We start from the raw sequence: 12,766 nt of genomic DNA, 5'->3' as shown, positions 1-12,766 counted from the left end.
ACATTTTCCATGAACTTTCTTCATTCTTCATCCAAATTTTTATCCAAATGACAGTAAAAATCCATATTTAGGCAGGTTAAAATCAATACAATTGAGTCCAGATAAAATAAAATGAGGAAGATGCTAACCATTGAGCAAAAAGTTGGACTTCTCGGCATGTTAAAGTAAGGTAGAAGTTATGCGAGTGTTTAAACAAGAGAGGAAAGTGTGAAATGTTAATGCCTGTCTGAGAGCATAGTACATAGAGCATAGTGAGGGGTTCTACAGCCTTAAAACATCTATAATAATTGTAAAAAATAAAGCTGACTACTTTGCAAATTTCACCTATTGCAGACTATTTCTAGAACGTAACTACCGTGAATAACAAGGGACCACTGTATATTAGTATTTGTGTTTATGAGTGACAACTTAAGCCCTACAAAAACCCCTTCGTTTTATTCAACGCCTCCAGGATTTTGTGACAGCCTTTCTCAAAACTTATGGCATTATTTGTTTCAGTTCTTGTAAAAATTACTACTTTTCTATTATTTATCACAACAGCCAACCATTGGGTGCACAATTCTGGAAGGACTGATTATTTTCTATCTTCTGTTGAACACAAAAGAACAGGGTTTGGTTGGTGTCTATTGACTTCCATAACGCTTTTGTTTTCCTACTATAAAAGTCAGTGACTGACAAATATTGGGTTACCAATATTCTTCAAAAACAACTGTTCAGCAGAAGAAAGAAACATACAGATTTTGAAACAATGTTTGGGTGGGTAAATGGTGAATCCACCCTTTTAACACGAAAATTAATGCCATCAGTTATTATTGAGGTCTTTATTACACACTAGCAGGGGAGCCGCTGGCCAGTTGGGGGGTTGGGGTTAGAGTTGAGGGATTGGAGTTGATTGAGCCCCTCTAATAGTAACTCTTAGAGTCATCCTAACTTCCCTTGCACACTAGTCTATAGGTGAGCGTCAGATGCTCAGAATTACGTGCATGAGAATAAAAGCTAAATTTTTCAAAGGAAAGCATTTTTAGCTAATTTTGTTATCTTACCTAAGGATATGTAAATATTTACATATCAAAATAGAAAGATAACAAAATCAGCATGATTATGATTACTTACTATTTATGGTAAGTAATCACTGGCAGCTGTAGTCTTATTTTCCCATTATTACCATCTTATTGTTCATTCATTCATTCATTTATTCATTTTCTTTTCGGCTTAGTCCCTTTTTAATCTGGGGTCGCCACAGCAGAATGAATCGCCAACTTATCTAGCATATGTTTTACGTAGCGAGTGCCCTTCCAGCTGCACCCATCACTGGGAAACACCCATACACACTCATTCACACACATACACTACGGACAATTTAGCTTTCCCAATTCACCTATAGCGCATATCTTTGCACTTTGGGGGAAACCGGAGCACCCAGAGAAAACCTACACCAACACGGGGAGAACATGCAAACTCCACACAGAAATACCAACTGACCCATCTTATATTTATTAATTTTAATATTTTCACATGTTGATGATGTTGTTGTGTTAGCTTCATCAAACATGAACCTTCAGCATGTACTGGGGCGGTTTTCTACAGAGTGTTACGTGGCTGGGATAAGAATCAGCACCTCCAAGTCCAAGGCTATGGTGCTCCACTGGAAAAAAGGTGATTTGCCATCTCTAGGTTGGAGGAAAGTCCTTTCCCCAGGTGGAGGAGTTTAAGTATCTTGTGGTTTTGTTCATGAGTGAGGGAAGCATGGAACATGAGATAGACAGGCGGATTGGTGCAGTGGCAGCAGTAATGTGGTCGATGTATTGGTTCGTTGTGGTAAAGAAGGAGCTGAGCTGAAAGGCAAAGCTCTTGATTTACCAGTCAATCTAAGTTCCCACACTCACCTATGGTCATGAGTTTTGGGTCATGACCGAAAGAACAAGATCTCGGATACAAACGGCTGAAATGAGTTTCCTTCGCAGGGTGACAGGGCGCACCCTTATAGATAGGTTAAGGAGCTCTGTCACCTGGGAAGAGCTCGGAGTAGAGCCGCTGCTCCCCCACATCGAGAGAAGTCAGCTGAGGTGGTTCGGGCATCTGTTTTGGAAGCCTCCTGGACGCCTACCTAGGGAGATGTTCTAGGCATGTCCCACCAGAAGGAGGCCTCGGGGAAGACCCAAGACACACTGGAGAGACTATATCTCTCGGCTGGCCTGGGAACACCTCGGAATCCCCCCGGAGGAGCTGGAGGAAGTGTCTGGGGAGAGGGAAGTTTGGAGTTTTCTCCTGAGACCGCTGCCTCCGTGACCCGTCCCCAGAAAAGCAGATGAAAATGAATAAATGAAGGAATTTTTACACACAGATGCAGAATGAAAATGCAGTTGGAAACGACACAGTTGGCTTTTGTTGCTGATAGTTTTTTTGGTGTCAGCTTGGTGTGTCAGCCTACAATCCAAAGCTCTAAAATTTATTCTGTACACATATCTGTGTTACAACACAGCATGTTCAAAACATTCTCACGTTGATTTATTTTTGCAAGAACAGGTTAATGGTCCAAATCATTTCTGACTCTATATGCAGCCCACCGAAATTACTCAGTCTTTCATCATTCAGAGTATTTTTTTTTGGTAAGTCTAAGTGCGCTTAAGCACTGGAAAGCTGCTGTGCTGACAGGTAAGGCAAGTGCAATTTTACAACATTTGAACTTGTGAAACACCTCTTTAAAAGGCTCAGTAACCACACTGTTTTCTGGTGTTTTCACTTCTTTTTCCTTCTTTTGAAAAATCATTATTTTCAGCTGAGAAGCCTCATAAATCAGGACAAACACTGATATTCTGTAACATCTTTATTGCAATGTTAGACTAGAAGGATTTAAAGCCTAGTCAAACTGTCACGATTTTCTTTTGAAAATCTTCTTTTGATTGAAAGGAGGACACTAAGGACAGGTATGACTGTAGATATACTGTAAGAAAGATGCCAATTTCTGCTCGCTATTTAGCTGCTCGCCTAATCAAACACACCTGCTTGTAGCTTTCTAGTGATCTTGAAGACACTAATTAGGGTGTTCAGGTGTGTTTGATTAGTGTTGGAGCAAAACTCTGCAGGGACACCGGCCCTCGAGGATCGAGTTTGCCGATGCCTGATCTAGACCCTTCTCTAAATCAGCCAATAGTGCCAAACGTTAAACTGTGACCTTTTAGTTTGATTTTACATTGCTTTTATCTATTTTGTTGAACCGTGCTTCACTGTACAGAGAACTTCACTGCTCTTCATCACAAGTACAACATTGAACTGACCATGCTAGAATAGTTGTCCATGTGGAGATCGACAGGTGAGGCAAACATATTTGATGGCAAACTATAGACACCTTTAAGTTATTTTGTGATGTTTATTGGTGTCGTGAAATAAAAAAATGCACAAAAATAATCCTTTATTCAACTATAATACAATTAAAAAAATGACTTTTAAACAAAACATTGACTTATTTAAAATAAATTGACAGAACAAAATAGTTTTTTTTGGGACAACTGAATTGGTTTTTGTTCAATCTGCTTCAATTAGAAAAACCATTTAAAGTTAACTTAATCGATTTGTGACAACATGAAGCAATTGTGCGGAATCCTGCATTTTTACAGTGTTTATCCCTGTTAATATCATTAATGTAAAAAGGAATATAAGTTGTTGACATCATTTTGCCCTTTAGATTTCATTTTACCTATGGAACTGCAGTCAAACGTATGTTTAAATATATTTTTTGGTTTCAGAAAAATGTAGGCTGAAGCACCTATTTCCAATGAGCCCGTGTTTATGGTCTATCATATATTTCTTTTTGGTGGACATAATGGGGCGTTCCCAGTTAGAGCTTTATGTATTTCTTTCTTCTGTCGAGCACAAATAAAAGAATGCTAGAAATTGGCAGTCATTTCTTGTCCATAGCAGGAAAAAAATATTTATAGAACAGAGGTCAATGATTGCCGGTTTCCAGCATTCTTCAAAATATCTTCTTTTGTGTTGAAAGAAAAAAGGAAACTTAGAAACAAATGAAGGGACAGTAAATGAGGAGAGAATTTTTTGATTTAACAGTTTCCCATATTTTGTGATGTTTTTGGTTTTTCCATTTATTTACGCTCTTAATTTTTGCGTCATGTCACCTTGATCTTTGCTTAAACAACTTTTGCTGTTTTTTTTTCTACCGTTTGCCTTACTAGTTTATTGTTCTCCTTATTTAAAGAGCTCAGTATCGAGGAGCAAAGAGCTGCTTGTTTATACCATGTTGATGCTTGCATTACATTGACACGATTCTTGTTTTGCATAAGCTGCAGTCCCTCCTTTTTCCAGCTTCAAAATCCCTAGCCAAATGTAAAAACTGAATCATCACAGTTAAGAAGGTTGAAGTGTTTGCTGGCATATCAGAAAGAGGTTTTACGTGGATAAATTAGTGATCAAGAAAATAAATCTTGATTTGTGTAAAGCAGTGGTGCTCAACCCTGTTCCTGAAGATCGACCTTCCTGCAAAGTTCAGCTCCAACCCTGATCAAACACACCTGAGCCAATTAATTAGGACCTGAACAGCACGCAGGTGTGTTTAATATGGGTTGCAACTGAAATCTGCAGGAAGTTCGATCTCCAGGAACAGGGTTTTGAACTGAAATAGAGTACAAGTTTATCATCTGCATGTGTTTTTAAGGTCTGTGATTATGAGAGCTGTTTTAAGAGAGTTTAAAGCATTTTAATAGTGCATAAAGAATAATTGTATTGAAAAATGTATATGATGAAGAACCATGCAAGGTCATTTTCATTTCATTATTCAAGTTCTGTACCTGAATACTGCTAGAATCTCCCAAGAAAACCATAAATCACTGTTTATTTTACTTTAATATTTGTTCCATTGGATTTATTTATGACTGTTGTTTGTTTATTATACTTATATAAGTAATTATATAAAATGTACATTTATATTTTACTCCCCTACAAAACCATTCCAATCAATCTAAATTTATGACTTTCCAAATCAAAATATTTAAGTCATCTGGTAAATAGCAATATATATTGCAGAGGGAAAAAAATACTACAATGTCAATTTTTCCCAGTATCATTCAGCTCTAGAATATACAGTGCTCAGCATATATAAGTACCCCCTTACTATTGTATCTTTTACATTTATTATTTTTTTTATAGGAAGCTATACAATATTATATTTGTGCCTATACATTAGATTAGTCAGTGCTGAAACCAATTCTGGAGCTTATCTGACAAAATAACTTACGGTAACGGTCCAAAAACTAGTACACAAAAATGTATATGTTAAAGAAAAACATTAAATACAAATTTAAAAAAGAGGAAAATTCAAGAGAAGCAAAAAATGGAAAGATTTAGTTGAAATTTTGTAGGTTGTATTTTTTTTCCCAATATTTTGCTCAAATTTAATTGGATTATCTTTCAATTTCTAAATATGTTTGGTGACTAAAATATTATTGTGATAAATATATCTGTTTAATAAATATGTTTTGTTTAAATTCACCAAAATACATTGCCTATATTCAGTGAGAAATGGATACAAATATTCATTTTCAAAATGAGCTGTACTCGATTATGCTGAGCACAGTAGTATAGTATAGCACGCAGCAATTTTAGTTTTTTTGTCTGTGTGAACAGAGATCGGTTTGACGAGTCTTGTCTGTATTCCAAACCTTTTAAAAGCAGATAAGGAAAAATGCAATTTTAAGAACTTTTCCACTTGAAAGTAGAAAATGCAGTTTTGCTTTGTGTTCGTATGTGTTAAATTGTTGCTCTTCTCACAAGAGTAGATGCCACTGCCTTGTTTCTCTGAGGGGGTCACGTGGATAACTTTGAAGTAGTCTAAATATGGATTTTTACCATCTATGTTGAGTCCCTTTAGTTAAAAAGGAGTAAAACCTTTGAATCCTTTCCTTCAAAACTTTAATATATCTTTAGTTTAATAAAGAAAGATGGTGTCAAACTATGTGTACAGCTTTTTGAATGTGTACTTGTCTATCTGTGCCTGCATGTGTGTAATGTGTGTTTTTCTTAATGTAATTATCGTCTTTCACATATTTATTGTCTTTTACGTATTACTGTCAACGTTGCTAATAGTATATTGTTTAGTTTTTTGGAGTGTGTTGTTGTATTTTGCACTGTCTGTCTGGAGCCAGGACTCAAGCTTTTCACTCATCACAGTACACGTGCTGCTGATAATGTGACAAAAAAAAGTAGGGATGTCCCGATCAGTTATTTTTGCCCTCAAGTCTGAGTCATTTGATTTTGAGTATCTACCTATACCAAAACCTGATCTGATACTTCTATAATATGTAAAAAAAGAATAAAGAGGAGCAAAGAAACATATCCAGGATGTTTCTTATTTCTTATTAAATTCACCTTATTTTAACAATCAACAACTCTGTTAACAAACAGAGAACTGTGAGGTAGCTTAAACAATCAAGTAATAAATAACAGATAACTTCTTCACTTTTGGACTTTAGTGCAACAGTAAATAAAAAAATAGAATAATATTAAAATAATATAGAAACTAATATCACCTCAACTTACTCGGCAGGCAATCCTAAGTTTACAAATTTAACATTTTGCTATGGCAATGTTGTCGTCATCAACTTTATAATACCTCCAGACCACAGACATACTCGTGCTTTCCGCTTCAAGCTGTTTCTGTGTTCTACTTTGCCGGATCGGACTTTCTACTTTCTACTCGATCGGAATCGGATGTTACTTCCCGATCAAGACTTGAATATATATATATATATATATATATATATATATATATATATATATATATATATATATATATATATATTCAAGTCTTGATCGGGAAGTAACATCCGATTCCGATCGAGTCTGAAACGCACGATCGGATCGGATTTGGACATCCCTAATAAAAATTTGATTTGAAAATTTGTGATTTGATTTTATTTGATTTGGAGACATATTGTCTGGTCTGGAAGAGAGAATATAATTAAGATTTTTTCATTTTTGAACATGAATAATTTTCTTTTGAACATGAATAATTTTAAGATCTAATATTGTAACACAATTTTATATTTGGATAGCAAAAATGCAGAGCTGCCATGTTTAAGTGCACATTGTCCATCTTAAAAGAAAAACTCCAAAGAGCTGATGATTTAAAATTGCTCAAAAACATTTTTAGTAAAATTATAGGTGAATACAATTGATGATAATTGTTGAAAATAATCGATCATTCTTCAACTTTATTTAACAGAGAGATAAACTGAATTCATTTCGTCATTCATTGAGTCATTTATTTCGAGTTATTAATATTACACGCACATATATGTAATTTTGATTCATACAAATCAATTACCAACTCTAAATAAATAAAATAGGCTCTAGCCAAATTTTTGGAAATCAGGAAATACTTTGTGAAGTCAAGCTTTAAACAAACAAGCTAGACAGGCTTTTTAAAGCTCTCTCAAGAGAGCTATAGGGGTGTATTATCTTCCCCCTTCTTAATGAGCATCAAAGTCAACTGTTGAAAAGAATAAGTCAAAGCACAAAATAGCACAATAAAAGCCCAAAGCCATTCTGTTCTAGAGATAATTGCCTCATGAGTGACATGGCTTGTTCACACTTTTAAAGCCACAAAAGACTCCTCGCTAATGTTAGCATAGCACACATGACACCATTATTAGTCACATTCCCTGCTGCGCCGGAGACATTTTTCAGCCGCATTCAGTCAAACCCATTTCCAACTTCCTTTTCTTTACAGTGGACTTTTTCATACTTCGGAGGCGAACAGGTTCCCCAGGGTTCCATGTCATTAAGCGTAGGTTTTAATAGCTACACCTGCATTTAGGCTGCCGACTATAAATACATTCTCACTTTCAGACATATGAGAACATAGAGAGCTCTGTGAAAGAACTCAGAGAAACTGCTGATTTCTCTGCAGAAACAGCAAGAGAGATGGAGAAAAAAGAGAGAGAATAAAGTCAAGTCAAAAGAACAGACAAGAACAGAGAGATCTGGGAAGAAGGGTGCCTTATTTGAGTCTAATAATGAAGAAAGACTGTTCAATCTTTCTTCATTTTTTGTCAGTGTGGTTAAACTTTATTTTGTTGGTTCCCTCGAGACATTATGTTGACTGTACTGTAGACTTTGCAAGTGCATGTAAACTTACTCTCAGTATTAGGCTAAGGATTAGTAGACTATGCTGACATTTCTGGTAATGCTCAAATGACTGGATATGTATACTGAAAAAGTTTACGCAGCTGAACAAAATGTTTAGAGGGATCATAAAAATAACATTCTAACTAATCAGATGATCTACTAATACTCTAATGATAACTGGTAGCTAACAAAAGTCTTGTCTTCAATCCCAGTTGTAAGAACAAATAATAACAAATAATACAACAAATAATAACTTGACTTCTAGTTTATCATTTGGAAAAGTGTCAGAAGGTAGATTTTTCCAATGAATCATCTGTTGAACAGCATCCCAATCATCACAAATACTGCAGAAGCCCTAATAGATCCCGGACCCAAGATTCTTATAGAAATCCGTCAAGTTTGGTGAAGAAAAAACTCAAGGTTTGGGGTTAAATTCTGTATGAGGGCGTGTGAGAGATCTGCAGGTTTCAAGACATTTGTGCTGCATATTAGATTACAAACCACAGGAGAGGGCAAATTCCACAGCAGGATAGCGCTCCTCATACTTCAGCCTCCACATTAAAGTTCCTGTAAGCAAAGAAGGTCAAGGTACTCCAGGATTGGCCAGCCCAGTCACCAGTCCGAACATTATTGAGTTGATCATGTCTGGGATAAGATGTAGGATGAGGCATTGGAGATGAATCCAAAGAATCTTGACGAACTCTTGGAGTCCTGCAAGAACGTTGTCTTTGCCATTTCAGATGACTTTATTGATAAGTTATTTGAGTCATTGCAGAGATGTATGGATGCAGTCCTCCAAGCTCATGGGAGTCATACACAATATTAACTCTTTTTGCACAGCACCATGACTTTATATTCTATACTGTACAATATTTCTGTTAAATGACAAGACTTTTGTCTAAGCAAAGTCAGACCTTACTGTCCTAATTAAACAATTAAAAATCAAAGCATGATCATATTTTATTTTGGTTAAATATGCGTAATTTAGAGGCCGTTGCCTTTATATAAGCCACTTCTGATACCAAATGATCAACTAGAAGTCAAGTTACATGTATTATTTGTTGTTCCTAAAACTTGGAAAGGCAACAATACTTTTGTCAGGTAGTGTATACTACATAGTAAATATATTTAGCAGAACACTGAAATAAAGCATTTACTCATAGAACAGTAAGTAGACAGGCAACAAATACTCTGATTACTGGTTATCAACAGGCTGCTGAAATGTTACTTGTAGTTACCAGCAGAATGATCTGCTGCCAGATCATCAAAATAATGAGTTAGGCAGATAGTCCTACTGTAGTTACTGATAGGCAACAAAGTCAAAGTCAATACAACAGTTAATCAGGACAATCAAAATAAAACAACCCGGGAAATATGTGCCTCAGCCTAGAGTTTTGCAAAAAATACCTTGCTCTGGGTACATTTCATTGCACATTTCAGATGACAAATCCAGACTAGTGTCTATATTTTTGCAAATCTGAAATTTAGTGTATGTTTTGTTGTATGTCAGATACACGTCTACACATCCAGGAGAAGGCAGGGGTTGTCATACAGATCACCTAGCAAACCACTGTCCTAAAGTCTTACCTAAACAAACCAACAATAGACACTATAGGCACCAAATAAACTGTTTAGTGGTATTTACTTGGAGTTGCTCAAAGAATTGCACAAATATAATCCTTTATTTGTCGATAATATGCTCCAGTAAATATATTTAGTATGAAAAGGAACAAATGCTGTTGGTGTCATACTGGCCCTTAGTGTTAATTTTACCTACAAACTGCAGTCAAAGGTATGCTGAAGTACATTTTTGCTGTTTCACAAAAATGTAGCTTGTTGCTTTACAATGAGACAGTGTTGAAATAAAATACTACCAGATATTAAAATTAGAGTCAACTAATATCAACTAATTAAAAAAAAAAAACTATTTTTTGAAAATGTTCAGATATTATATTTTTATGCTGTGCAATAAAAAGTACAAATGGTTTTATGGAAATTACTAAAACTGGAGCTTTTTAACAATTTCAGAAATCATGTTTTTTCATTAACTATTGGAGTTTAATTGCAAAAAAAATATTTAGTTGCAAAATAACTTGTAGCTTGAAATGTCAAAAGGGGACCATCAAAATAAAATACTATCATATATTACGCAGACAGTCTATTAATACTTTGACAGTTAGTTGACATGATGTTGCAAAGTTTCTTTTATTTGCAAAATCAACAGATTTTCTGTTGGGGATCATCAAAATAATAAGGAAAATTTATAGAAATAAAACTAAACTGAACTGAAAGATTCTAATGGCAAGCAGTTGCAAAGTTACTTGTAATTGTGATGAAATTACTTTAATAAATCTCATATGAGATCAAATCTGTATAAGCTGCACAGACAGTCGATAACATTATGAATTCCTATAAATGAACAACAATACAGTAACCTTCTGACCTCCAGCAATATCACTGTAAGTACGAACAGGCGGTGGGTGTATGGAAAAGTATATATTTTCTGAAGTCCTCACCCACATAAATCCATAAATCTGCTATATGTGATGTGCATGAGCTGCTTACCCACATACAGCTGGCTGTAGAGCTCCAGGCGCGTATGGCCCTGTGTAGGTGCAGGTCTGATCTCCTTGTATTTCTGGTCTAGTTGAAGAATAGCCTCTTTAGTGTTTCTCTCAGCACTGACCCGGTGCCACTGGTCATCATTCAGTGGGGTAGGAGAGTGGACGTTCAGCTCCACTGGTCCGTTTCCGACATCGAAAGAAAACGACACCACCGTAGGTGCTGCGGAGAAAAAAATAGAAACACTCAAATTAGTATAATATTAAGCAGGAGGCTTTAATCACTTGTATTTCTGAATAACAACAAAAATCAAACCAATTTATATGAAATATAAACCACCACCAACACTACTACTACTACTACTACTACTATTATGAATAATAGTAGTATTATTAAACAGTTTTGTGGACAGTATCTATGTTTCAGATTCATGTCTATGTGTTTCATGAATTTTGTATAATTTTTTTGCAATTATCTGTAAAACTATTAGTTATTTTATTCACCTTGGAATTGAAATTATAATATTATATCTGAAATTTTTGTCAAAATTGGGTTATTCACATATCATTATTCTGTTCTATTCATTTTCATATATTTTCCATATATAAAATCTAAATTGCCATGTCATGTTTGCTATATGGAATGCAAATATCTTCAAACTACTCTGAATGCACATATGGAACCTTATAATTCCAAAATGATTTATTTACATTACATTTATTTACAGTTTTTATCCATCAATATTTACATTGGTTAATACAAATGTAACCATTTATTCTTAGCTCAAGTTATCTCAGATCAATAAATAATTTTAATTGATAAAACATTTAATTTTATTAAGTTGAATGTGTTATCATTACTATATTTATACATATTGCACATTTCTGTATTTATTTTTTGTGACATAAATGTTAAAATATTTTTAAGGTGCAGTATGTAAGTTTGACACCCAGTGGTTGAACTAGGTATTGCATTCCTGGATCAAAACACATGCAAGAGCAGGTTGCCAGATTGATGTGAGTATGCCTGACTACCAAGCCTAAACGCTGATTTAAATCTGTGTTTTTAAGTTTTTGAAAATGACATTCCATGTAGTGTGTAACAGTTCTAAGTTAAGTGAAATATCCAGCTAAGGCTTAAATCTGAAAGTGGACAGTTTTTAAAACTATTGATTCATCCAAAAAAGAGTCGACTCATAGTGGTTAGAATGAATTGTCTTCAAAACGGGTCTTTAGTCGTGACGTGGCTACTAAACAAATTGCGTGCCCAATTGTTGCGCGCGCAAACTTGGGAAAATTTAAACCTGTGGCCCCGCCCACTAACACAGCAGCAAATACAAAGAGATCCTGAAGTCATCATTAGTCATGAAGACGCTGTGCTTCATGAGGGAAATGGGCGATTCATTCATTTGTTAAAGGAAGGACTGCTGATGTTTGAGACTTGTGAGACAAATGGACAAACAATCAAACCCAGGCTGGGGATGTGATCTCTGGGCAAAGCAGAGTACAGGTAAGCGCTGAGAACATATAACACTTCACGCAAGAGGTGCCACAGCAATGATTGTAAATAGAAATGATCTAAGTTACAGCTGAGAAGGGAGAAAAGCTCCAAAATGAAAGATAATTAATAAAATCAGACCTGGCCCATGACACATTTCATAAGTGTAAGTAAATACATTAGTTAATACTGAATGTGTATCATAGTTAAGAATGGAGCAATATGCTAGTGTTTAACTACACTGCTTTTGGTGGTAAGGTTTGAATAACACTGTTGAGTAAGTTTTACTATGAAGCGTGTTTCCAGAGTCCACTGCGATCGGATCCTATACCAATGTTGGCGAACCGGGGGCTTGACAAACCGCGCTGGGCGCTGGGCGTCTCGTGCTGAGCGCTGTTGAACAATCACAGGCTGTCATCTGTCCAATCAGCGCAGATTAGCTTCGCGTTAAGGAGGGGTTTGGGCACAAATGAATCGCTGAACAATTTATATTGGAGTCGCTGGGATAATTAGGTAAAAATAAATTTATATTATAAGACCAAGAAAGTGTTTTTTGACCTTGCATGCA

At 35.5% G+C, this 12,766-nt stretch overlaps 1 protein-coding gene across 1 annotated transcript in view; it reads right to left on the bottom strand.

Annotated features, from left to right (window-relative positions):
- The window catches only part of cntnap2a (contactin associated protein 2a), a 765,137-nt gene that overhangs the window by 120,038 nt on the left and 632,333 nt on the right, over nt 1-12,766 (bottom strand). The window contains exon 17 of the mRNA XM_056451014.1: nt 10,705-10,923. Coding sequence (XP_056306989.1) covers nt 10,705-10,923 — 219 coding nt within the window. The remainder of the gene's footprint in view (nt 1-10,704; nt 10,924-12,766) is intronic.

This window comes from Danio aesculapii, chromosome 24 (genome assembly GCF_903798145.1).
Source record: "Danio aesculapii chromosome 24, fDanAes4.1, whole genome shotgun sequence".
Taxonomy (NCBI): Eukaryota; Metazoa; Chordata; class Actinopteri; order Cypriniformes; family Danionidae; genus Danio; species Danio aesculapii.
The sequence above is the reverse complement of the archived record's forward strand: the minus strand, read 5'-3'. Positions and strand labels throughout refer to the sequence as shown.